Here is a 27,908-nt window from a genome sequence, read left to right on the forward strand (position 1 = left end):
AAAATGGTTTAGGGTTTTTCTTGACAATGAGAAATGTGTGATCCTGGCAGCACTAATTACATCTGAGAGGAAGATGGGCATCAAAGAAACTTGTTATGGAGTTTGTTTTCAACATGGCAAGATTAGCCAATTTGGGCAAGAAACTGCGCTTGCCTGTACTGCTTGACTGTTGCTGTATAATCTGGATACGCAGGACCCACAGGAAAGTGACTGCTGAACTCAAATATTCCTTCAGGGTTCCTGCTTCATGAAAGTCTAAGAGACTTTCTGCAGGACACAAAAAAGTGACTAACAGACTGCCAGCACAGATGGACAGTTTGAAATTTCCTGCTTTGCTAAGAAGTGTTCCAGATGCATTGTGGCCAATGGGCTGAAGATGGATGCCCCAACATTACAGAGGAACTTCGGGTGACTGTCCAGGTAGCAAGATGTTTCTGTCAATCCTAGTGTTTATATATTATCCTTCTGTGGTCTTTGATGGAGTTGAAGACAGATAGTTACAGTTTTCCTTAGTTATGATAAAAGATAGGCTACATATAGAACTTTGGACTCACAAGGATGGGATGGATGATATTTTCTTTAAATCTTGCTAAATGTTAACAGACAAAATGTTGTAACTGTGTTCTTGATAACTGTTCTGTTATATATAATGTAACTATGCTAAAGTTAAGACCTTTCTTTTTGTTTAAACAGAAAAGAGGAGATGTTGGGGAAGTCCTGCGCATTTGCCAATAAAGCACTGTCTGGCCAGTAGGGAATCTAGATAGGTGGGACTAGGAGTCCAGGAGGACTCTGGGTAGGAGAAACAAGAGGAGAGTCAAGATGTAACCCCATGGGGTAGGAAGCACGGAACTATTGTCCGGTAAGAAACATACTTAGATTAACAATTAAGTCAGAGCTAGCCAGTAAGAAACAAGCAAGGCCAACAGCTTCCTAATTAATATAGCCTCCTGTGTGTTTATTTGGGACTGATGCGGCTCCAGAACCAGGATGGAGGGAAGGCTCCTCTCAAAGAAAAAGCTTCCCTTTATAGTTTAGGCCTAGGCCCTTCCCCAAAAGTTCAAGATAAGAGAGCATACCTCATTGTTGGAGGGGCACCCAAAGTCCTTTTGTGTGCCAGGGACAAATACGGATCTACTATTCAAGGCCCCTTATATTGGCCAGGCCTCCTTGCTGACAACCATGTTCAGGGGTTCTGGATCAGTCCCATGCTGGCCACCAAGCTATCAGTCAGGGGTCCAAGAGCTCCCCCTTGTTCAGGTCTGCAGTTTTTGTGGGTTTCACCAGCCCAGTCTTGACCCCCTACTCATCATTTTTAGGACATATGTGTGACATTGTCCTTTTTCCTCTATCCTCTCCCTGAAGATCTCCTCTTGTCTCATTGTTTTATTCTAGTCTCTCTCCTCCATGCCCATATACATTCAAATTTAAGTCTAGACTCCTCAGATGAGGGGATACACATCATGTATATTGTCTCAAGTCAAGTTTATTTTACTTAAGCAGGATGACTTTCAGTTCTATTCCCTTTCTTGCAAATATCATAACTATTTTCCTTACAAATTTCCACTTTGTATATAGCACAGCTTATTCACCCCATTCATCTATCTGTGAACTTCTAGGCTGTTTCTACTTCTTCACCATTGTGAATAGCATGGCAATGATCATGGGTATAGTAGCATCTCTGTGGTATAATTTATTGCAATTTAAATATACGCAAGCAGGATATAGTCTGTCTTTCAAGTCTCAGGAAAACCACAAGGTACAATGCTGACATTCAGAAATAAGAGAAACAAACAAATAAAAACATATGGAATTGAGCATGAGAAGACATGTCTTACAGAAATTAGAGGAGTTTTCAAGGTGAAGTAAAGAGATACTAATAAACAACTAGAGACCTGCTAACACTAACGTCAAAGACATAAATGGAATTTAGGACACTCTAGAGCTGTAGTGATCATACATGTGGCAAGTGGATTCCAAGTCCTAAATTTAAAAGACAAAAATAGTGCTAACAACAAAACTAAAACAAATACTCTGTGGCTAAAATAAACTGTCCTTGATAAATGATCTGATTTCTGATATAAACGACATAAAGTATGTGGAGAACAAACCAGGCCTAAAGCTAGAGAAGAGAGCAAATGAAGAGAAACCTGGGAGAGCTGGAACACAGCCCAGTGGAAGAGATCTCACCAAGACTGGTTAGGAACTGAGTTAAATAGCAAGAGAGAAAGGTGGCAGTGAGCAGAGAGAGAGAGAGAGAGAGAGAGAGAGAGAGAGAGAGAGAGAGAGAGAGAGAGAGAGATTTGTGAAAGTATAAAGGTATAAAAGATATTTAAGGATAAAAATTATCAGCAAGATTTAGCTAGATCCACCAGGCAAAAAATCAATACAGAATAAAATAGATAAAATCATAAATAAAAGATCTCACACTAGAAGCCACAGTAACTGAAAGGCTCATAAGAGGTTATTACAAACAACTGTATGAACACAGATTGAACCGCCTGGAAGAAGGTGATGAACTATTAGTTCAATTAATTCTACCAAAGCTGAACTACGAAGAAACAGACAATCTGGAGGACAATAGTTAGTGATTAAACTTTTCATTCAAGAAATGTGATGATTTCCCTTGAGAATCACAACTAATATTGTCAAAACAGGGAAACTATTTTCCTCTAAACCTTGGAATAAGATTAAAAATTGCCTTGCATACTGCTTTGATTCAGCATAGTGTTGGAAGTTTTTGCCTGAACCATTTGGCAAAAAAAAAAACAAAGGAAGCCAAATAGGAAAGTCAGACGTGCAGCAATATACATGGACAGCATGTTCCTACAGAGAGAAACCATATAGACTACCCAAATACTTACAAATAGTAAGTAAATATAATAAAATTACAGCAGGGGAAATCAACAAATGAAAATCAAATAATGTATCCTCATATTAAAAATAAATTGTGTCACTAAGGGTGATACCTTCCCCGACTTTTCTCCTTGTATGCCATGAAGTGAGCATCTTTGATTCACTATACTCCCCAAAATGATGAATCCTTCCTCAGGAACACAACAGTATAGTCTACTTACCATATGCCGAATACATGACCCAAATACGTCTTTCTTCCCTCACAATGTTTATGTCACTCATTTTATTTGGGCAAAGGAACCTGACTTGTACCTCCAGTACTGGTAACATTTGGAACCCTTTTGCCTCCAGGTTTTCTCTGGTCACTATAAATTGTTTTTCCCATGTGCAGCAGATCAAAGCACCCCAATGACAGATGAGCAATGGTGGATAAAAATCCTCCCCTCTTGCTCAGATGCAATAACCCTAAGACCACTCATCTGATTATTCTTAGAGTTTCCAGCTCCAACTGTCCACAGGGGGCATGTGTTTAGCTGTGCATCATTAAGTGGCCGACACCTCCATCCTGTGCCTCTCTTCATCTCCCACAATGATGTTTCTGGGATCAATTCAAACATTAACTGCTTACATTTGCATCCTGCCCGTAGAACCTGCCACTGCCAGGAACTAAACAGAATACAACTCTTCCTGCACTAAATTTTAAGGCCTCACTACAATGAGTTTCCACCTATATCTATTCTAGGAGGTCAGAAGGTTAGAGACCAAAGCTGGTCAGTCACCTCTGGTTAGACTCACCTCTGTGACCACGAGACACAATCACAGATGGCACACCAAACATCACATCCGCAATCAACTCTAGGAACCGGGCTCTATTTCTGACTGGGTCATCTGTGTCTATTGAATACTTCTCAATGGCAGCTGGAATCCCATCCTCCGGTATGTCCTGAAATGAGTGAACAAAGGGACCAACACCAGCTGAGCAGTGTGGCCTTTCCAGCCAATTGAGACTGATTCATTGATTGTGAGTTTTCTTTGCCCTATATAAATTCCTCCTGAGGTGATAACTGGAAAACATGTGTATAGTGTCAGAATGCGTCTCAATCTTTCTCTGGTGAGACTTGAGAGAGAATCATGGACAGTGTATGTGTGTGATCTAGGTCTTTTGTTATTTGTGATGATTGTTTAGCTTGAAGCTCTGGTGGGACTCCTAAATGTGGGAGTGAGGGTGTTTCTGACTCATTTGCCTGCTCTTGGGACCCTTTTCTTCCTACTGTGTTGCCTTGTCCAGCATGGATTTGAGGGTTTGTGTCTAGGCTTGTTCTAATTTGTTATTCCATGTTTGCTTGATACCCCTGTGAAGGCCGAGGCCTGATTTTTGCTGAAGGGAATTGGAGGAGGAGTGGATGTGGTGGGGTTGCTGGGAGGAGTGGAGGGAAGAGAAACTGCAGTCAGGATGTAATGTATGAGAGAAGACTGAAAAATAAATAGAAAAAGAAATGTTTGCAATTTAGGCCAATCCATCAGCCAGTTACCATGGATCATAAGATGCTTACAAAGAAATGCGAGGTCTTCTTCAGGAGTGATGTGGCCATCTCCTTGTCCAGTTTTACATCAGTTGGTGGGAATTCCATTAGCTGTTTAAAAAAACAGTGCAGCAAATGTGAATGCTCAGAAATGAACAAGAAAAGACAACCAGGAAAACCATCCTCCCTACTGTGAATGAAGGCTCTAGCTCCTCATCCCTGGGTATGGGTCTCCCATGAGTTTAACAAAAATCAACAAAATAAATGGATTTGTATATAGAAACTGAAGGAATGAGATGAAGATACTTGCATACTTATTTAATATTACTATGTTCCCCTAGGCACTGGGAGAACATTTAGCCCAATCATAGAGGAACAGGCTGGGTACTTACATACCCTGCTGATTGAGGAAGTAACCATTCTAACCATTATGGCTGGATTAATTGATGATATTTGAAGTTGCCAGTGAGAGCTGTAATACTTTCAGCATGTGCTGATCCCATCAAAAATTCTACTCCAGCATTGTTTGAGCAACTTAAGACACCATGAACCCCTATTATACCTGCCTTACTAAGTACAGTGCTTTCAAGCAAAATTTATACTTACTCCATGGAAAACTCACTGATGGGAAGACTGGCACCTGGCATCTCTCTTATATAAGTCACTACAGAAAGTGGCAATTATATCTCGTCATACAGAAATCATCCCCAGCCTTGGTGTCAGGGATTTGAGTCCAGGTCATGTTTGATCATTCCTTTCCTGTTAATTTTATTACTAGGGAAACCTGCCCTGCTTTAACCACTGTTGATAAGTTCTGTGATCACTAAAGAAGAAAATCTATGAGAAACAAATCAGTCAGATCACCTCTCTGAACACTGTCCTTGAAGCACTGAGAGCACCCATGGGAACCATGAGACTTGAAGGGCCAAATACAAGTGTGTCTTTCTGTGTCCCAGACTGGTGCTTATGAACTCTCAACTCATTTCCTGATTTGATTTTCTTGGTAATTTCATCTGCACAATTATTGTTTCAACAGGCCCAGAAGCAGGGAATTCCAGAATTCATTAAGGAAAAGAAATGACGGGCAGGAGAGATGGCTGAGTAGTTAAGAGCACTGGTTGCTCTTGCAAAGGTCCTGAGTTCAATTCCCAGGAACCACATGAGGACTCACATTCATTCATAATAACATCTGGTGTCTGATTCTTGTCTGCAGGCACACATGTAGACAAAACACTATATGATGGCACATTCCTTTAATAACAGCACTAAGGAGCAGAGGCTGAAGTGGATCTCTGTGAGTTTGAGGCCAGCCTGTTCTACAGAGTGAGTTCCAGGACAGGCTCCAAAACAATACAGAGAAACACTGTCTCAAAAACAAAACAAGTAAGAAAGGAAGGAAGGAAGGAAAGATAGAAAGAAAAGAAATTACATGCTCCCAGGCAACTTTTCTCAGGTGACAGGCGATAGGTGATGTCCAAGTATGTTTCCAAGGAGAGATCCACTTATAACTATAGGAACAGCTGCCCTAGACAACAAGTAAGGCTTGAACAAAGAGCTTATGGGTGCACAGTTGGATGAGTAATTGGTAAGGACATATTACTGTCTGATTCAAATAAGAATACTATAGAAAAGGTGTTTGAAGCAGTAAAGGAAACTTTGCCTTGCTGGGGATTACAAATTGCCCCAGAAAAAATACAAAGAGGAGATTATATTAACTACTTAGGTTATAAAATAGACGCTCAGAAAATTAGACCACAGAAAGTACAGATCAGAAGAGATCGTTACCGGAATCTTAATGATCTTCAAAAACTATTAGGAGAAATCTCTCAATTACAGACAATTATCGGTGTAGAAGGGCATGATTTAAAACACCTGAAAATGGCTTTAAAAGGAGATAAAGACCTAAACAGCCCACAAGTACTATCAGCTGAGGCTGAAAAAGAATTAGAATGGGTAGAAAAGAGAATATTAGAAGCACATGTAGACCTTGTGGATCCAAAGCTGGACTGTATTATGGTTATTTTACAATCTAGAGAATACCCCTCAGGAATATTAATGCAGAGGGAAGACATCATACTAGAATGGGTTTTTCTGACACATAAACAGAATAACAAATTGAAAACATATATAGAAAAGATCTCTGATTTGATATTAAAAGGTAAGTTAAGGCTTCGTCAACTGACTAGAATAGACCCAGCTGAAATTATTGTACCTTTAACAAATGATGAAATTTCCTCCTTATAGGGAAGGATAATAAGTATTGACAAATAGCTTGCAGTGACTTTTTGGGAACTATTAGTAATAACTATCTCAAAACAGAGAATCAAATGCATAAAGAAAAGAATTTGGATTCTTCCACGTATCGTGAGACAAACACCTATTTCTGGAGTTCTTACCTTCTACACGGATGCAAACAAATCAGGTAAGGCAGGGTATAAATCAGGAAATTTAAGTAAAGTAGTTCAATGCCCTTACAACTCTGTACAAAAGGCAGAATTATATGCAATTCTAATGGTGCTTAAGGACTTTACAGAGCCTCTCAATATAGTCACGGATTCTCAGTATGCAGAGAGAGTTGTCTTGCACATTGAGACCGCAGAATTTGTTCCTGATAGTACAGAATTAACCTCATTGTTTTTACAATTACAGGAAACCATCAGAAACAGGACCCATCCTATATATATATAACACACATCAGATCCCATACAGGTCTGCCAGGTCCTCTGGCACAAGGCAATGATGAAATTGATCATTTATTAATAGGTAATGTGTTGGAAGCTTCAGAATTTCATAAGAAACACCATGTTAACAGCAAAGGTTTAAAGAAGGATTTTTCTATCACCTGGCAACAAGCCAAAGAAATAGTAAGAAATTGCCCCACTTGCTCATTCTACAATCAAACTCCATTACCAGCAGGTTGTAATCCTAAAGATATTCACAGAAATGAACTTTTGCAAATGGATGTATTTCAATTCCCAGAATTTGGCAGTTTGAAATATGTACACCATACCATAGACATGTTCTCAGGCTTCCAATGGGCTACTGCCCTCAGCTCTGAAAAAGCTGATTCTGTTATTACACACCTTTTAGAGGTGATGGATGTTATGGGTATACCTAAAACAATAAAAACTGACAATGCTCCAGCATATATCTCCAGTAATTTGGAAAAATTTTTCCAATATTATAATATAAAACATGTAACTGGTATAACTTACAATCCCACGGGACAAGCAGTGATTGAAAGATCTAACTGAACCTTAAAAGAGATGCTTTATAAACAGCCAGGGGTGACAAAGACCCCTAAACACAGGTTACACAATGCTTTACTAACATTGAATTTTCTTAATGCTGATGAAAAAGGACAAACTGCAGCAGAAAGACACTGGACTACAGAGAAGACTTCTGAACTAAACCAACTGGTGTATTTTAAGGATGCTATGACCTCAGTCTGGAAACCAGGATATGTGTTACGCTGGGGAAGGGGTTATGCTTTTGTTTCCACAGGAGAAGAAAACCTTTGGGTCCCATCTAAATTAATTAAGATTCGATCAGAACAGAAAATGTCTCAGGAGGAGGAAAGATGACGGCTCATCTACAAGGTCTGCTATATATAAGGAGACCTCATCAAAGGAAAGAGAAGTGTTCTGTTTGTGTCTTTATAGGAAAATTTAATTCTGAACAGTAAAAAATTACTAGGTATATGGACACCTAAAGAAGAAAGGATAGCTACCCAGAGGACCACCAAACATGCAATAATACAATGTGTTATCAATGTCTAAATATCTCTATTTTGTTATTGTAATTTCTATTTCCTTCGCTTCTTAATATGACTGAGTTCCAATTCATCTAATTAACGCTGGCTTTAGAGTTGGATTGGCTTTCCTGCTTTAAACCCAAGCATATTGTTAAAATGCAATTCAGACTTTCTGTGTTATATCAAAGAGCCATTGATATAAGACAGAAAAAAAAATTGGGACTGTCATCTGGGACTTGATTCTTTTCTATAACTCTAATCTCCTTCATGTGTATTATCTTCCTTAGGGTCGCCTTTCCCAGTATTCATACACATAAAAGTTAAAAATTTCTGTGCTAACATTAATACTTCAGTTTTCCAGAGAAAAAGGGATTTCTTCACAACGATCTTCAACTGCTTAAGAAAAAGAATGTGGATTCACTTCCCCAACTCCGCCTGATTTGACTGGATAAATCTAAACTGCCCCCACATCATCAACCCCACCTGACAAGAATCATCCTGAAAACCAGCTTATAACTACATCACTCTACACATCGCCAGACCAAGGAACTAATACAGTGCATCTTTTACAATCTGATCAGAGCTTCAGACAAGAGCTTCAATCAAAATTAGAACTCTAATCCAGAACTTCAGTCAAGCCTCTCCTGCCAAACAGAGACTAATTGACCTACTTAAGACTCTTGTTACACTAACAATTTCTTCCCATGGGTCTGCTTGATTGTCATCGTCCAACTTCAGCAGGAAGTAAATTTGAGAATTCCATGTCCCGTCTCCATACTATTAATATTAGAGGGTAGTTTGCACCTGTTAGTGTTAATTTGCAATTATATTAGGGTTGAGATTGGAAGAGGTGTTCAGATTTAGGCATCCTTTTCAGATAAGTTTAGAATTTAGGTGGAATGGATATGTTTAGCTTAGGATAAGTAGATTATGAATTAATTATCACCCTCTATGTATATATGTAGTATATGTTTGAGTTTGTATCAAATTTAAATCTTCTATTTAGACTAAAAGGGGAATTGTAGGAGTGAACCCCACAAAGCTATCTGCCCATGAGGGCGGAGACATGCAAACTGACACAGGTAGATATAAAAGGAAGTGAAAGGAAAAGGACCCTCCCTTTTTTCTCTTGGAAGCCAGCCATGCTTCTAACTCCTAGCTTGTGCGACTCTCTCTCTGGTAAATAAATATATTGTTTTCCTTATAGCATTGAATATCCTCTTTAGAAGGGCACCTGTCAAACAGTTTTGTTTATGCTCACAGTTGGCAGGAGCCAGCCAAACTCTTGCTTGTTGATCCCCACTAAGTAGGGCACAGTGTTGAAATTCTTCTCAGCCAGAATCTTTTCTGGGGCCTTGGGCAGCACCACTCCATCAATCACAGTAGGTATGAAGGGATAGAGCTGGGGAAAAGAGCAGAACAGTGTCAGAGATGATCAGCATCTCCTGCTCTGCCTATCCAAGGGGACAGCTGGACCATAAACCCCCATGACTGCAGCTGAAACATAGATTCTATGACAGCAGCTGGGACACAGACACCATGACTGCAGCTGGAACACAGACACCATGACTTCAGCTGGAACATAGACCCCATGACTGCAGCTGGAACATAGACCCCATGACAGTGGCCACAGAAACTCAGTGTCCTTAGAAGGGAGCTAAACGTCTAGAGTCACAAAGGCCTGATAACAGACATATGTCTCTAGCAAGGTAATGGTTGCAAAGAAGGAGAAGGGGGAGCCTTAACTCAAACTAATCATGTGTCATGTATGATATATTTCAGTTGTATCACATTACCTAAAATTAATCCTCACTATTCCTTATACTCATTATACCTTAGATCTTCAAGGTTGTCATAAATATTGAATTAGTGATCTTAATCCATTGCTTCAAGGAAATGCAGAATGCATGTGCCTTCACCACAATGGCAACATCCTAATATTATGGGTGAAGTCCTGGTTAAAGACACACTATATCACATATATCTTTTTTAAAAGAATTAGTTTATGCACAAATGGGCAGAACTCATTATCCCCCCCCATGTAACAAGACACTACATTTCTTCAGCTTCACAATCATGTACTATGCTATGAACATTTCAAATTCATTATCTTCGCATGAATTTTAAACACATACATCTGAAGCTTAGATGGTTTCTTACTTTTTCCAAAGTTTTATCACAAAATGTAGGTACCACATGATCACTTCCCAGAATGACCTCATCCTCAGATAGGTAAATATCCTTCCCCTCTTTTGGATGTTGTTCCATCAACACTGACTTCATGGAGGTCAAAAACAGGAATGTCTGGGCCATGGTGTAGAAGACCATAGAGTAGGAATCCTGGTACTCACCTCCACTCTCTCTTCTATCTTAACCATGGCCAAGATTCAAAACATAGATCAATATTTTTTTTCTCCAGAATGGAATTCCTCAAGAGGGACAGATTTTTTTTGTTTCACTGCTGCATACCAGCTCAAAATCATATCTTGCCTCTTAATAAACACTGCCTTAAATTTTGCCAGCTGGCTAAAAGACTCTCATTCTGGCCTCACAGACACTTAAGGGAGTGAGTAGGCAGAGGTGTAGGAGGCTGCATAACTGATTACCAGACTGCATGGCTGGGAGGTAGGTGCACGGTCAGGAGGAACAAGATGGAGGGCCCTGCTGGAGTTTCCATAGTATAACATGCAATGTGGTAGCCTCAGGATTGAAATCTCAGGCTCCTCCCTACAAACCTCCTGAGCTGTGTCATCCTGAGAGGTTTGTGCTCAACCATGGCTCCCAAGACTCTTGGCTAGTAATCTCCTCTTTCTGATAGTAGAAAGTTCTGGTGTCATCTCTTCTCACAGGACCAGTTATTGAGCAAGAAATGCAAATAAGGAAAGGAAAAGAATGGCTGACTTGGAGCACAGAACTGGCAGTCAGGGCAGCAGGGCCAGCCAAGCCCCTGGTTTCCTTGATTGTGTTAACTATCTAGTGACTTTGCTCCTCCAGGCATCAACAGTACACACAAGAAATTAGCGTGATTCCACCAAGGGGAATCCTACCAACTATAGTTAATTTAAGACTAACACTGCATAGCTGCAAACGGTAAAGCATCCTTACCTCTTTGGTATCTCCTTGTAAATCAAGCTTAAAGAGGTCCTGTGGAAACAAAGACACATTTTTGTGGTCAGCCTTACTGGTATAAAATCTCATCTTTTGGGCTGGGCTCTTAGTTCCTCATTGACTGATGTAACAGAACCCCACATGGGGTCCTCTCTGCATGATACAGGGTGGAGCATGGTGAGGGAGAGGAAGTAGCAGAGAGTGACCCAGAGTCAGGATCACTGGAGCTCTGGAGAGAATGTCTGCTTGCCCGTACCTGCATCCTCCTACAACCATGCCCCTTCCAGTTTCTTCTTGGCAACAATACCCTCATTTTCCTTAGAGAAAAAAAGCAGAGAGGGTGTGGCAGCACCAAGGGGAGTTTGATCTGAGTATATGAACTAGCAGGATGGGATGAGCCTCCCATTCTTTTCCACACCCCTATTGTCATTTCTTAAGTTCAGATATCTGGATATGAGATGGTGTCACCATATTCCAGAAACAGCTAATCTTTTGAAATGAATTCATAATAGTTTCCATTCAACAAAGTTTAAACAAGAACTATTGCTCAAATGTTGTGCTAGATAGTTTCTAAGTAAATAGGATGTAAGTGCAAGGTGAAGCTAACTTTTATCTTCCCAGGAGAGAGCCAGTCACATCTACCCATCCCTTTTCCTGTTCAAGGCTTCAAAACATGTGTATTCTCACAAAAGAAAACTGAATCCTAGAAGCTCATTTCTAACACACACACACACACACACACATAGACACACACACACACACACACACCAATTAAAGAAGGAGAGGTCAAGAATTTGAGAGAAAGCAAGAGGGGCGTGAGGGAGAAAAGGAAAGACAGAAATGATGTAATTATATTTAATTTACATAACTAAAATTATTTTAAAAAAGAAAGTACAAAAATTGCATTTGGCATCATTGATTGATACTACCCCCAATATGTAAAAAATAAACAAATAAATACAAATTAAAAAAAAGCCTTGCATGCAGCACTTCAGATTTAGATGACAGAAGACTGAATGAAGCCTGAGTCCAAGCCTGGAGAGTAGATTTCACTAGACTACACACCCACCATTTTCTGCATGACCTCCAAGAGCTCATCCTCTGTCTTCTGGCGCAGGCAGTGAACAATGACAGCAGATGTGGTGGTTTTGCACCCAGAAATAACAGCAACTTTCTGCATGAGATAACAGGCAGCCACAGAGGTCAAAAGCAACGTTAGTATCCACTATTGGTGTAGACACTGGGTTCTATCCTAAGCCTCATCTCTAAAGACAGGAAAGCCTGTCTGAAAACACTCTAGAAAAGTTGGTGTTTCTGGGGCCCATGAATTATTTTTTCAGTTTTAATTATAATTGTGATATCAGATATCAATAAGCCACTTACATATCTGATTGTTTGCTTATAACTTTAAAAATGAACAAAATATAAAAATATCTCAATTGAAGCCATGTAGAGACAAGTGAAGAGCCAGGATCCATGATTCCACTATTTAGTTCAGATATGTTTGCTCACTTTCAGATCATTTGGCTTTAGCTTCCAGCACCCAGCGTATGAGAACTAATACAGGTGGCATGCACCCCGTCTCAACATGCCACGTGTTCAGAACTGCAAGGCATCTGAGTAACGTGATGCAGAGTAGGCCAGGTGAGGTACCAGCAGAATGTTGGCTTAGATGAGACCAGAAAATCCTTTCCTGTTCAGCCACTCTTACTTCAGGAATCCCTTGAGTTGAATCTCATAAGCAGCGAGACGTCCCCCCCGCCACGCACACCCAGGCCTCAGGAAATCAGACGAAAGGACACAGGAGTTGTCCAGGTTGAGACATACTTCTGTCAGTGAAGTCACATCCTCCATGAATAAACCGGAAGTGAAGACCACACCACTCTCAGAAATGGCTCTGTGGAAGAGGTTCTTGGCCAGAGGAGACAACACCTGGAGGGGAAGACAGGAGGAAAGAATTTATATGCATAAATGGCCAGTTTACCCTTTTATAATAATTTATGAGATTATATTACATAATTTAATCCCTTCACATTCCTCCCTCCAACCTCTCCCAAATACCTACCCCTTGTTGAATTCTCAAATTCATGGTTTCCATTTCTCATTGCCATTGAAGTCTCCTTCTGCCCTCTCCTCTACCCTAGCCATTCACCTAGGGACTGCAGTGCTCTTGGGAATAGGGGAACTTGTCATTCTAGACCTGCTTCTGAGACCATGGATCTGAGATCCCCACATATCCTCAGTGTAGTGGAATCAGAGTGTACAAAACAAGAAGTATATGACAAATGCCATCATGAAGATCAAAACTGCATGACAGACAGTTATGGCAATTCCTAGCAACAAATTCTGCGATATAATATTTACTACTCAGAAATTAAACCTTAAGAAAGGGGTCATCATAAAGGACTGAGGATATAGCTTATGGGACAACAGCAGGATAGGGAAAGTGAGGAAGTGGGGAAGAGGGAAGGGTGACAGGAAGTGTGAAATTTCAGAGATACAGAAGATATTTGATATTGCATTTTTATAGTGGAAACAATGGGAATAATTAAATATCCATGTATTAGGATATTGGGTAAATAAGCAATTTCTAAGTTTTGATGTAAAATAGTGTACAATAGTGACTCGTTGTGTGATGTAAGAATGCTTAATGTTTAGGGAGATATTTGTATCACAGTACATTATTAAGAAAAATTTCACTGCCAAAAAAGGGTTATAGCTAAGACTATATGGAATCAGATAATGGATAGAGACATGATAAAGAGATGATGAGAGATGGGTTGATAGATTATAGATAGATGCATAGATCAATGGACAGATGTATAGATAAATGCTGAAGATAGATGACATAAACAGATAATACACATATAGGTTTTTAGATGATCAATAGATGCAGTGACTTAGCACTTAGTATTGTTTTTATGAGCCACAAAATTTTTCTATTTCTAAGATTCTCTTAAAATTTCCCTACGTTCCATTCCCCACATCAGCAAGACATTTACATCTCCTCCATCCCCTGCTAGGTTTTGCCCATCTCACTTCTACTCATTCCTCTTCTTGTCCAAACTCCAAGCAAAACCCATCCCTCTTCTCCAGAGTCAGCTTTCCTCCCTCTTGGGTATTGACAACTCACAAGAACACCTCAGATTTCCATGCTTGCTTTCAGCACTTGAGGCCACAGCATGTGGCCTAGAAACTACTTCTCCCTGTTTGTGGTTTATACTCAGCTCTATTTAAAATTAGAAGTGGTGAGTCTTCGATGCTGAATATTTAACAAGGAGAAAAACAACCAAGTGCGAAGAATAGAGTTGTCATTGTCCCAAGCTGTAAAAGGATATGCTTATCACTTTGGATAACAAATTTGGAAAGTGAACTTTCTGGAAGCAAAAGTGTTATTTTGTTCCTTAACTCCTCCACATCTGGTGTTCTACAATATAGATTCCTGAACTCCTGTATTGAAAGTAAAGATGCTTGTGGTCCTTGGAGATGACTGGTCTCCAAGAGGTTCTATCAGCAAATTCACCAAAACTAGGCATGTATTGCGAGGGATACTTACAAGAACAGAGACGCTTTCACTTCCTGCTGACTCTCCAAAGATGGTCACAGAGCTTGGGTCTCCTCCAAAATTGGCAATGTTGTCCTGAACCCAGCGCAGTGCAGCCACCTGATCCAAATGGCCCCAATTCCCCCTGCTGTGTTCATCCCCTGTGCTGCAAGATAATATAAGGGGTATAAATAGAATAGCAAGGCCCCCAGGTCCTTGGATGGACTGGGAATCCTCAATGAATCTTCCAGAACTAGGTTATACTCTAATGCCTGACACAAAGGACTTCACCAGGCCTTCATCCCTACATTGATTTTTGTGGGCCTCTCACTATTTCTTTCAGCAACTATGTACTGAGTATCCATCATCTATTTATCCACCTGCATTTCTGGGACACTAGAAGACAAAATCTGACTACATTCATTTTATACTGAAGACCACAAACCAACAGATTCAAAGGGTATATCATGTCACTGGAAACAGTTAATCACAAAGAAAGAGGGATGAGGTAAATTTATGAGGCAGTATTGAAGTCTCATGACTCTGGAAGGCCTCACTGAGACAGAGACATTTAGTATAGACCTAAGTAAACTTAATATGGGTCTTACTAGCATCTAAAGCACTGATTTTTCAAACTGTGGGTCATAATCCCTTTGGTGGTTGCATATCAGATATTTACATTATGATTAATCACAGTAGCAAAATTGCAATTATGAAGTAGCAATGAAAATATGTTATGGGCAGGACATCACCACAACATGAAGAACTGTATTAAAGGGTGACAATGTTAGGAAAGTTGAGAACCACTGACATAGAGAATGAAATTTAGGTTGGGAGAAGCATCAGGTACAATATCCCTAGGGCTAACAGAGTGAGGGTGGTTGCTGGGAAATGCAGGTAGAACCAGAGTGGGAGACTTGGCGAGAGTTTCTGTGTTATTATCAATAGTGTGACATGACTCAGTCATCTCTCAGAGCATTCTGGACACTATGTGGATCACTCTCACTGTAAATGAACAGTTTTCATGTAAACTAAGGGCTTATAGCAGGCTAGAGACTTAGGGCTCTCATAAGTAAATAAAGAGAATGGATGCTGGATGTGGGCCATGAGAAAAGGAGGAGTCCAAAAGCCTTTTTGTCCAGATGACCCAGGAAGTTGGAGCTGCCAGCAGCTATGCAGAGGATATTATTGGAAACAAACAAGGATTTTGTTGTAAGGAACAAATAGTAGGTGACAAAGGTCTTGTGAAGTGGGATATGCCTGGCACACAAACAGAGTGGAGATGTTATCTAAAGAGGATCAACTGGGGTTCAAAGAAAAGGTGAAGACTGCAAACAGGGAAGTGTGTTAAGTACTTCTGCGGTCACTCAGGGTGTTAGTAGAAAGGAAGACAGATATACAGATACAACCTGGAGACAGAGTGTGGAAGTACTGGTAAGAAGCCACCAGTCAAAGCCATGAACAGGAGCATCTCAAAGAGGCCAGTATAAATAGTCTTTGGCTGGTGCAGTGAGCCTCCTGAGCTTGGGGTGAGCACTGGTAGAGGTCATAGTTGGCCTTGAGTACAGCCTGGCAGTGTAAGGAGTAAAAAACTTGACTGCAGCACCACTAACATGAGCCCATTCCTTCCATAGTTTCCTGTGAAAAGATGTCAAACATTCAAGGGAAACACTGGTGCTGATGCTGTCACAGAGGACTGCAGTGAGCTGAGCAGCACAGGGGAAAATGGATGAGTACTTGAAGGACACCTACAGCAATGTGAAGAGTAGGTCTCCCAAGGCAAGCACAAGTTTGGTGAGTGAAACAAACTTCCTGAAAGAGATCCCAGAAGGAAGTGGACCTGTATGGCTGGGGAATGAAGAGGGATATGGTTCAAGAAAGCCAAAACTGTGAACAGCATGAAGAAACTTAGTAAACATCCGCAAGAAGACAACATCACTAAGGTCTTTTTGATTTTGCAGATTCCATGGTTTGGATATGGTTGAAGTGACAAGGGTTCATGTGCTTGGGTCTTGGTCCCTAAGGAGACAACACCATTATGCAGTGACAGAATCTATGGAAGGTGAGACCCAATGAAAGGTAATTAAGTAACTGGGCCCACTGTATTCTTTTAGGACCTGTGTGCTCAAGGGAATCAGGTTACTTCTTGAGACAGTGAGCTTGTACCTGTGTGAGTAAACATGTGCTAATAATTTTTGTTGTTGTTTATTGAAGTAAGCTACAATCACCTGGAAAAAGAGAATGACAATTGACAAAATGCCTCCATCCCATTAACCTGTAGGCAAGCTGATGGAGGCATTGTCTTAATTAAAGACAATGGTCACGTGGTCCCAGGCTACTGTGGGTTGTCCTCCAATATATGAAATATAAGATGGATAAACCTTGAAAGCTAGCCATTAAGGCCATTCCTCCATAGTTTCTGTTTTAATTCTTTTCAAAAATTCCTGCCCTGACTTCCCTCAATGATCAGCTATGACTGGAATGTATAAGCCAAATAAACTCTTTCTTTCCTAAGCTGCTCTTGGTTATGATATTTTATCACAGCAATAAAAAGAAAACTAACGTTACCTGTCCTTCTGTTCTCCCCAGCTCATTGCCTTCGTATGTGCTTTGCCCTTTATCCTAGAGACTAAAGTTCTTTTACTCCACTACCGCATGTTAAGGTAGAGACTTTCACCACTAAAATCTGCTGATAGCCCTGGTTGTTTGGTGGCTATAGGCACCCAGATTCTGTGCCTAATAAATCTGTCTTTATATCATCAATCAGTTTCATGTATGTTGCTATTTTTTTAAAAAAGGCCAATGCAGGTCTAATGAGGTAGGTAGGAGGGTCGAAAACCCTACCTGAAGAATCCCCAGATGCCAAGGCGATACTGAATGGCCACCACCACCACATTTTCATATGCAGAGAGGGCCAGTCCATCATAGGTGGATGCCCCACCCAATACCAGTCCTCCTCCATGGATCCACACCATTACCTGGACAAAAAGAAATGAACCATCCTGGTCATAAAGTAGAATTGAGAAGGAGTTCATCTTATGGTTTTTGGTTTGATTCCTTGACCCGACCCTGGCTCGAGGAGACCACCACTTAAATTCAAGGAGTGGGGGCAAGTTGCAAAAGGTAGTCTCTGTCCTCATCTTGCCTGGCTAGACACTAGAGGTCATCATAGTTATCCTCCTCTACTTTTCCCCACAGACCCACCCTGTTTAGTGCCTATTCATGTCTTTTCAAAGTAAGAAGCATTATCAGGGCCAGAGAGATGGCTTAGTGGTTAAGAGCACTGGCTGCTTTTTCTGAGGTCCTAAGCTCAATACCCAGCAGACACATGATGGTTCACAACCATCTGTAATAAGATTGGTGCCCTTTTCTGTCCTGTAGGGATATATCCAGACAAACAATACATACATATTTTTTAAATGAAGAAATCTTTTTTTTTTTTAAAAAGGAAGCATTATCATAGGAAACGGGGGGGGGCAGGGATGTTACATGCTCTCTACCACTGCACCATTCTGATGCCTGAAAATTAGCCAGAGACAATATTCAAATTTTATTTTCAGCTCTCTTAATACTAATGTACCTGAGGGATTATCTTAAGATCTACACACGAGCGAGTCCAGCTTCAGGTGAGATTGGGTCTCCAGCAGGACCTCCTGCACAACACATATCCCCTTGATATTCTGGGGCTGCTCCTGGCATCCAGAAGCCCCGCCCACACAGGAAAGACATCAGCCCTTCCAAGACCCCAACCCCAGCGAGTCCAGCTTCAGGTGAGATTGGGTCTCCAGCAGGACCTCCTGCGCAACACATATCCCCTTGATATTCTGGGGCTGCTCCTGGCATCCAGAAGCCCCACCCACACAGGAAAGACATCAGCCCTTCCAAGACCCCAACCCCAGCGAGTCCAGCTTCAGGTGAGATTGGGTCTCAGGCATGGACCCGTTCCCCCCCCGCCCAACACCCATCCCCTTGATCTTCCGGGGCCTCCTTGCATCCAGAAGACCCACCCACACAGGAAAGACATCAGCCATTCTAAGACCCCAACCCTGGCGAGTTCAGCTTCAGGAAAGACATGAGCCCTTCCAGACCCCAAACTCCATGTCAGCATCCCCAGCTTCAGCTTCAGGAAGGAAGGAGACCAGTGGAGATGGAAAGACCGCACCAGCACCCACTGGAAGAAGAGATGGGAAGAAGACAGAATAAGAGCTCACTCAGCAATAGAAAGACCAACATGACTCCACCAGAATCTAGGGATCCAACACCAGCAAGACCCAAAAAGCACTACATAGACAAAGCAGAGGAGGCAGACCTTAAAAATTATTTCATGAAGATGCTAGAGACCGTCAAAGAAGAAAGGAGGAAGTCCCTTAAAGAAATAGAAGAAAAAACAAACAAAAAATCCATGAAATGGGGGAAAAATTCAAGAAATAAACAAATCTCTCAAAGAATCTAAAGAGCACCAAGAAGAAGCAACCAAAAAAATGAAGGAAACAACTCAAACAATCGAAGGACTGAAAGCTGAAATAGAAATGATAAAGAAAACACAGAATGAAGGGATGCTGGAAATAGAAAAGCTGGGTAAACGATCAGGAACTACAGATGCAAGTATCACCAATAGAAGAGAGAATCTCAGACGTTGAAGTCTTATTAGAAGATATAGATTCATCAACCAAAGAAAATCTCTAAACCAACAAATCCTTAACACAAAATATCTAGGAAATATGGGAACCCATGAAGAAGCCAAACCTGAGAATAATAGGTATAGAAGAAGGCGAAGAAATACAACTCAAAGGTACAGAAAACATATTCAACAAAATCATAGAAGAAAACTTCCCTAAGCTAAAGAAAGATATGCCTATGAAAATACAAGAATCTTACAGAACACCAAATAGGCTGGACCAGAAAAAGAAGTCACCTCGCCATATAATAATCAAAACATCAAACCTACAGAGTAAAGAGAAAATATTAAGAGCAGCTAAAAAAAGGCCAAGTAACATACAAAGGCAGACCTATCCGAATTACACCTGACTTCCCAATGGAAACGATGAAAGCCAGAAGATCCTGGACAGATGTCCTACAAATGCTAAGGGAACAAGGATGCCAGCCCAGACTACTATATCCAGCAAAGCTCTCAATTACCATAGATGGAGAAAACAAAATATTCCATGACAAAGCCAGATTTAACAATATGTATCCATGAATCCAGTTCTACAGAAAGTGCTAGAAGGAAAACCTAGATCCAAGGAAGATAACTACATTCACAAAGACACAGGCAATATATAATCCCACGTTACAAAACACCAAAAGAAAAAGGGAGGAGAAACTACACAAAATAACTTCACTAACAATAAATCAAGCACAAACAAGAATCATCAATCAATGGTCATTAATATCCCTCAATGTCAACGGCCTCAAATTGCCTATAAAAAGACACAGACTAGCAGAATGGATATGAAGACAGAAGCGTTCCTTCTGCTGCATACAAGAAACACATCTCAACATCAAAGACAGATGTTATCTTAGAGTAAAGGGTTGGGAAAAGATCTTCCAATCAAACGGTCCCAAGAAACAAGCTGGTGTAGTAATCCTAATATTTAACAAACTAGACTTCAAATTAAAATCAATCAAAAGAGATGAAGAAGGACACTTCATATTCAACAAAGGAAAAGTACATCAAGATGAAGTCTCAATTTTAAACGTCTACGCCCCAAATACAAAGGCACCTACATTCGTGAAAGAAACATTACTAAAGCTCAAAATGCACATAAAATCTCACACACTAATAGTAGGAGACTTTAACACTTTGCTCTCACTGCTAGAAGGGACCTCCAAACAGAAAATTAACAAAGAAACAAAAGAACTAATAGAAGTTATGACCCAACTGGGTTTAATAGACAACTATAGAACATTCCACCCAAACAAAAAGGGATATATGTTCTTCTCGGCACGACATGGAACCTTCTCTAAAAATGACCACATAATAGGAAACATAGCAAATCTCCACAGATACAAAAAAATTGGAATAACCCCCTGTATCTTATCAGACCACCATGTATTAACATTAGAATTCAACAATAGCATAAATCACAGAAACCCTACAAACTCATGGAAATTGAACAACACACAATTGCACCATCCCTCTGTAAAGGAAGAAATAAAAAAAGAAATTAAGACTTCCTCGAATTCAATGAGAATGAAGACACAACATACACAACTTATGGGACACTTTGAAAGCAGTGCTGAGAGGAAAGTTTATAGCACTATGTGCCCACATGAAAAAACTGGAGAACAGTCATACTAGAGAATTAATAGCACAGCTGAATATTCTAGAACAAAAAGAAGCAAACTCCCCCAGGAGGAGCAGACGCCAGGAAATAATCAATTTGAGGGCTGAAAACAATCAAGTAGAAACCAGGAAAACACTGAGAAGAATCAATGAAACAAAGAGTTGGTTCGTTGAGAAAATCAACAAAATAGACAAACCCCTGTCCAAACTAACCAAAAGACAGAGAGAGAACATGCTAATTAACAAAATCAGGAATGAAAATGGGGACATAACAACGGACTCTGAGGAAATCCAGAGAATCATCAGGGCATACTTTGAAAATCTGTACTCCACAAAATTTGAAAATTTAAAGGAAATGGACAATTTCCTGGATAGATATCACTTGCCAAAACTAAATCAAGAACAGATAAACAATCTAAACAGACCTATAACCCCTAACGAAATAGAAGCAGTCATCAAAAGTCTCCCAAACAAAAAAAGCCCAGGCCCAGATGGCTTCAGTGCAGAATTCTATCAGAAATTCAAACAAGAGCTAATTCCAATACTCCTCAAAGTATTCCCCACAATAGAAGCAGGAGGCTCACTGCCATACTCTTTTTACGAGGCTCCAATTACCTTGATACCCAAGCCACACAAAGACACAACTAAGAAAGAGAACTATAGACCAATTTCCCTCATGAATTCGATGCAAAAATACTCAATAAAATACTCACAAACCGGAATCAAGAACACATCAGAAAAATCATCCACCATGATCAAGTAGCCTACATCCCAGGAATGCAGGGATGGTTCAACATTAGCAAATCTATCAATGTAATCCACCATATTAACAAACCGCGAAAGAAAAACCACATGATCATCTCACTAGATGCTGAAAAAGACTTTGACAAAATCCATCACCCCTTCATGATAAAGGTCCTAGAGAGATCAGGGATAACAGGAACGTACCTGAATATAATAAAAGCAATATACAGTAAACCAACAGCTAACATCAAACTAAATGGAGAGAAACTCAAAGCAATTCCTCTAAAATCAGGAACAAGACAAGGCTGTCCACTCTCTCCATATCTCTTCAATATTGTACTTGAAGTTCTAGCTACAGCAATAAGACAACAAAAGGAGATAAAGGGGATACAAATAGGAAAAGAAGAAGTCAAACTTTCACTATTTGCAGATGATATGATAGTTTACATAAGTGTCCCAAAAAACTCTGCAAGGTTACTCCTAGAGCTGATAAACACCTTCAGCAATGTGGCAGGATACAAGGTAAACTCAAAAAAAAATCAGTGGCCCTATTATATACAGATGATGAAGTGACTGAGAAAGAAATCAGAGAAACATCACCCTTTACAATAGCGAAAAACAGCATCAAATATCTGGGGATAATGTTAACCAAGGAAGTGAAAGACCTGTATATCAAGAACTTTGTGTCTTTAAAGAAAGAATTCAAAGAAAATACCAGAAAATGGAAAGATCTCCCATGCTCTTGGATTGGTAGGATCAACATAATAAAAATGGCAATCTTGCCAAAAGCAGTCTACAAATTCAATGCAATCCCTATCAAAATTCCATCACAATTCTTCAAGGACCTGGAAAGAACATTAATCTACTTTATGTGGAAAAACAAAAGGCCCAGGATAGCCAAAAAACCCTGTACAATAAAGGAACTTCAGGAGGCATCATCATACCCGACTTCAAGCTCTATTATAGAGCTATAGTCCTGAAAACAGCTTGGTATTGGCACAAAAATAGGCAGGTAGACCAATGGAACCGAATAGAAAGCCCTAATTTTAACCCACACACCTATGAACACTTGATTTTTGACAAAGAAGCTAAAACTGTACAATGGAAAAAAGAAAGCATCTTCAATAAATGGTGCTGGCATAACTGGGTACTGGTATGCAGAAGACTGCAGATAGATCCATGTTTATCGCCTTGTACAAAACTTAAGTCCAAATGGGTCAAAGATCTCAACATAAATCCAGCCACACTGAAATTTTTAGAAGAGAAAGTGGGAGATACTCTTCAACGAGTTGGTACAGGAGACCATTTCCTAAACATAACACCAGTGGCACAGACACTGATATCAAAATTTAACAAATGGGACCTTCTGAAACTAAAAAGCTTCTGTAAGGCAAAGGACACAGTCAACAAGACAAAAAGGCAGGCCACAGAATGGGAAAAGATATTCACTAACCCTACATCTGACAGAGGGCTAATCTCCAAATTTTACAAAGAACTCAAGAAACAAGTCTCCAAAACATCAAAGGATCCAATTAAAAGGCGGGGTACAGAACTAAATAGAGAATCCATAATAGAGGAGACTTTAAATGGCCAAGAGACCCTTAAGAAAGTGCTCAACATCCTTAGCCATCAGGGAAATGCAAATCAAAACAACTCTGAGATACCATCTTACTCCTATCAGAATGGCTAAAATCAAAAACACCGAAGACAATTTATGCTGGAGAGGATGTGGAGAGAGGGGAACACTACTCCACTGCTGGTGGGAGTGCCAACTCGTAAAGCCTCTTTGGAAATCAGTATGGAGGTTCCTCAGGAAAATGGGAATTAATCTACCACAAGACCCAGCAATTCCACTCTTAGGCATATATCCAAATGAGGCAAATTCATACAACAAGGGCATCTGCTCCACTATGTTCATAGCAGCATTATTTGTAATAGCCAGGACCTGGAAGCAACCTAGATGCCCCTCAACTGAAGAGTGGATAGAGAAAATGTGGTACATTTACACAATGGAGTATTACTCAGCAGAAAAAAGCAATCGAATCTTGAAATTCGCAGGTAAATGGATAGCACTGGAAGAAACCATCCTGAGTGAGGTAACCCAGTCGCAAAAAGACAAACATGGTATGTACTCACTCATATATGGATTTTAGACATGGATCAGGATAATGCCAGTCTGCACTTCCACTGATAGAGAGTCTGGGAAACAGGAAAGAACCTAAAAGATATGCATATATGCATAGTACCCAAGAGAAGAGGATTGAGACAAGATCCTCTGAATGGATGGGGAACACGGCAAGGGGTGGGGGGGAGTGGGAGCTGGGAAGAAGAGAGGGCGAGAAGAGAAAGAGAGAGTAGGTCATGGGTGAACAGGAAGTTGAGTGGGTGGGGGTAGAATAGGGGGAAGAGGGAATCATAGGTTAGAAGACAGATCAGGCATCAGAGTGACCTCTAGTGATCTAAAGGGATAACACCAATTGGCAAGCTAACCAATAGTGGAGAAACCACCTCGAATGCCCATTCCTGATAATGAACTTGATGTCTATAACCATCCGGGAACCTTCATCTAGTGATTAATGGAAGCAGAGGCAAACACACAATCACTGAACTGAACCCAAGGAACCCAGTGACAGAGAGAGGAGTAATGAGCATATTTGGCAAAGAATGGGCTGGCAAAACCAGCAGAGACACCTGATCTGAACAGGGTAGATCTCTTGGACCCCAGACCGATAGCAGGGAGGCCAGCATGGGACTGATCTGGACCCCCAAATGTGAGTGTCAGCGAGAAGGCCTGGGAAACCTATGGGGCCTGAGCTGTGGATCAGTTTCTATCCCTGGAATACAAACAGTCATCGTGTGCCCATAGCACAAAGAGGGATGCTCTCTCAGCCTGGACTCTTAGGGGAGTGCCTGGATCCTATGCAGAGTGAAATGACAGACTCTAGATATCCCCTATATGGAAGGATTGGCAATAGGGTGGGAGGCTGGGGGGGAAGGGGAGTGCGGGAGGAGGGGAGAGGGAGAGAACTGGGATTGACATGTAAAACAAGCTATTTAAAATTAAAATAAAAAATGATAAAAGAAAAAAAAGATCTACACACATCCTCAATGGCATCCCTTCCCAACGGTCCCTCTCTCTGTTTCCCCTGCACCCTCAAGTTCTCTCCTGTCCTGCAAAGCAATGATCACATCCACATCCTCTATGAAATCTTTAGTCATTTAACTACATGATTACCTATAACACATCAAGGATTGTGAGTAGACTTGAGAGCAAGGGAGCACACAAAACCCTCTGACTTATGACTCCTGAGTTTAAAATTTCATGTGTCATAGAACTGAGAGAGGATAAAGTTACAATGTTGTATAATGTTTCATATATATATATAATTTATATAAGATTACTGATGAATATATCAAAATATTCAGCGACAGTAGTCTGAGCAATTTAAAATAATTATCTAACCACAATGTAGATATTTACACTGTATACCTTGACAGTTAGGAAAATAGATTAGGAAAGCATTAAATGCCACCCTAATGAAAGTTTTGGTAGGACCTGACTCAGCCATCTGGCCCCAGTGGCTTTACACTGAGCTCCCTTTTCCTGCCATGGCTGCTGCAAGACAGGAATTGGAACGCCTGCAACTCTAGGCCATTAACAATGAGCTAGAATATAAGCCTTTCTTTCTGGTGCATTGCTGCTGCTCTCCTTCCTACTGAAATCAGGATTGGCTAGATATTCACCATCGATTGTTCATACAGTTAGCTCTTTTTTTCAGGAGAAGAAGCGGAGAAGGTAAACCATGCTTTGGTCCTTCACCAAGTGAAATGTAGACCAAGGATTCAAACCCAGATCCTGTGGTCAAGGTCTTGTGTTCCTTGCTAGGGAGTGTCCTACCCTCTGGCTTCTGGAGATCCTATTTCCCATTCTATAGAACTAATTATGTCCAAGGAAAGACTGAATTAAATTCATCTTGACGAAAGACTGAGCTCAAGGGCTGGTGGGCAATGACGTGGTCAAGATATTGTGATATGAGTGCAGGCCACATGGCAAGGCCCTGGCAGGCAAGGCTCTCCACAATGGTCTATGTTCCTACTTCCTCTGACCCAGAGTCTGACTGTGTAGTCATACTGAGTCCACAGTAGAGGCAAATGAATGAGTGGGAATGAGATTTATTCTCACCTCCTTGTGCAAACTATGCACTATTAGGACCAAATACTATTCTCATGACCACAGCCTCCTCCTTCATTTTGAGTCCTATCCTAGAGGATTGTAGGAGACTGTGGGTTCTCACACCCTGTCTTATTCCACTTCAAGTGTCATTTCTTTTGTAATAATCCTCCTTAAGACTCTGGGCTAAGAATGGGGAGATGGCTCAGACATTAAAGGCTAGGCTCACAACCAAAAATATAAAACTCTGGCCTATAACTGGCAGTGTGCCATGCTTCTGCCTCATAATTTCTATGGGAAATGCTGACTCACCAGACCATCAGCACATTCCAAAGACAACAAGGGAGTGGAAGGAGCTACAATAAAATCACAGATAGTTGGCAACAGACATGAGATTGCCCCGGAATCCTTCCTCCACACTGTTATCATGGGCCATGAGAGTTCCCATCTGGCAGTAAAGGTTGTCTCAGGTAACGTGGGGAGAAAGGCAGCACACATCCCCCTTGCCAGACCCTGCCTAAGAGCAAAGGTGTAAAGGCAGAAGACCTGAGCTCTTGTCTTGTGATCCTTCCTTCTGTTCACCCTCCCTTCACTACCAGAGCCTCATTTTCTCTATCTGTATAGAAAGGCGTAGGCTGTTCATTTTTCTCTAAGATTCTTTATGACACTAACATCATTGTAAATCGTGTCTTGGCTGCTCTGGGGTCAGATACTAATGTAATATCTGAAAACTGAAAGTAGTCTTTTTCCTTTCAGTAGCATAAGAGAGTATGGAAGATGGGGATGTAATTGCAGATGGGCAGCAAATCTGATGTTGTTGGACAAGTGTGAAACAAGGAAAGGTGTGGTCAGAGGACCCCTGCAGTCGGTCAGCCCCTCATGCCCTGTGCCCTGCTGGTGCTGCTGTCTTCTAGTCGCACAAAGATCTAGATGCTGGAACTCAAAAGACTGAGTCACCGGGCTCCGCACTTACTGGCAGCCTGTTTCTGTTCTTCCTCAAGTCAGCGGGAGTGTAGATATTCAGGTAGAGACAGTCTTCAGAAAACTGGAGATGAATTTTCTCCTTGTTGTTTGTTAGCAGATCATTGACTATCTGACCTTGTGCTGCATCTTGGGAACACCTGTGAGGGGATAAAAAAAAATAGCAGTTGTTCCCCCAGAACAAAGCTGAAAAGGTCACCTAGCAAACTTGACCTTTCCATAGCTCTTTTCACTGGACCAGACTTAGATGCAATTGACAAGAGGGTATCTAAGAATACCAGTAGGAAACTTGGGACTCTAAAAGTCTCTGAACATTGAAGATGGAGATCAATTTGATGCCTCACGCTTTCCAGAGAGTGTTTGTGAAACTCTGGGCCAAGGACAGAAATGCTCATATACTGCTCTGCTCTGGGAGATGATAGCCCCACACTACCAGTACAGGGCTCTGCCCTCTGATGTGCTTTGTACAGTGGGCTGCAGGATGTCTGTGCTCCTCCATACTCCACCTCTTGGGAGACTTGTATTAACCAGAAGGGTTACTTCAAATGACAGCCCGCTGCAGGTCAGGAGGGATAAATTCAGAAGAACTGCCTTCTATCCTGCCTTAGCCACTGAGGAGCTGGATGACCTTGAGTGAATTCATGGTTTGATCTGGATCCCAAACTTCCTGGTCCATGTGAGATGAGTACTTAATGGGGTTGAATATCAGGCTTTTTATCATCTTCTTACCCCAAGAATCACTACAATATTCTGTGATTACAGGGCTGAAAAGGTAGCAATTGTGTCTACCACTGATTTAAATTCTCCTAATGTACAAATAGTAAATAATTTATTTTTACTCTTTGATTATGGATGAGAAAAAAACACAGGGAAGTTTGAGAGTCTGCCCAAGATCACACAGCTAGGATTATCCTGCCTGTGAAGTACTTTTAATTTAAGTA

General features: G+C 40.9%; 1 protein-coding gene across 1 annotated transcript in view; it reads right to left on the reverse strand.

Annotated features, from left to right (window-relative positions):
- The window catches only part of LOC121135945 (carboxylesterase 1E-like), a 43,828-nt gene that overhangs the window by 10,388 nt on the left and 5,532 nt on the right, over window positions 1-27,908 (reverse strand). The window contains exons 3-11 of the mRNA XM_040735351.1: window positions 26,960-27,107; window positions 17,630-17,763; window positions 14,798-14,951; window positions 13,069-13,173; window positions 12,311-12,415; window positions 11,239-11,277; window positions 9,395-9,535; window positions 4,410-4,490; window positions 3,652-3,799 (exon numbers count right to left, since the gene is read on the reverse strand). Of these exons, the coding sequence (XP_040591285.1) occupies window positions 3,652-3,799; window positions 4,410-4,490; window positions 9,395-9,535; window positions 11,239-11,277; window positions 12,311-12,415; window positions 13,069-13,173; window positions 14,798-14,951; window positions 17,630-17,763; window positions 26,960-27,107 (1,055 nt within the window). The remainder of the gene's footprint in view (window positions 1-3,651; window positions 3,800-4,409; window positions 4,491-9,394; window positions 9,536-11,238; window positions 11,278-12,310; window positions 12,416-13,068; window positions 13,174-14,797; window positions 14,952-17,629; window positions 17,764-26,959; window positions 27,108-27,908) is intronic.

The sequence above is a fragment of the Mesocricetus auratus genome, unplaced genomic scaffold, assembly GCF_017639785.1.
Source record: "Mesocricetus auratus isolate SY011 unplaced genomic scaffold, BCM_Maur_2.0 Super-Scaffold_100045, whole genome shotgun sequence".
Classification (NCBI taxonomy): domain Eukaryota; kingdom Metazoa; phylum Chordata; class Mammalia; order Rodentia; family Cricetidae; genus Mesocricetus; species Mesocricetus auratus.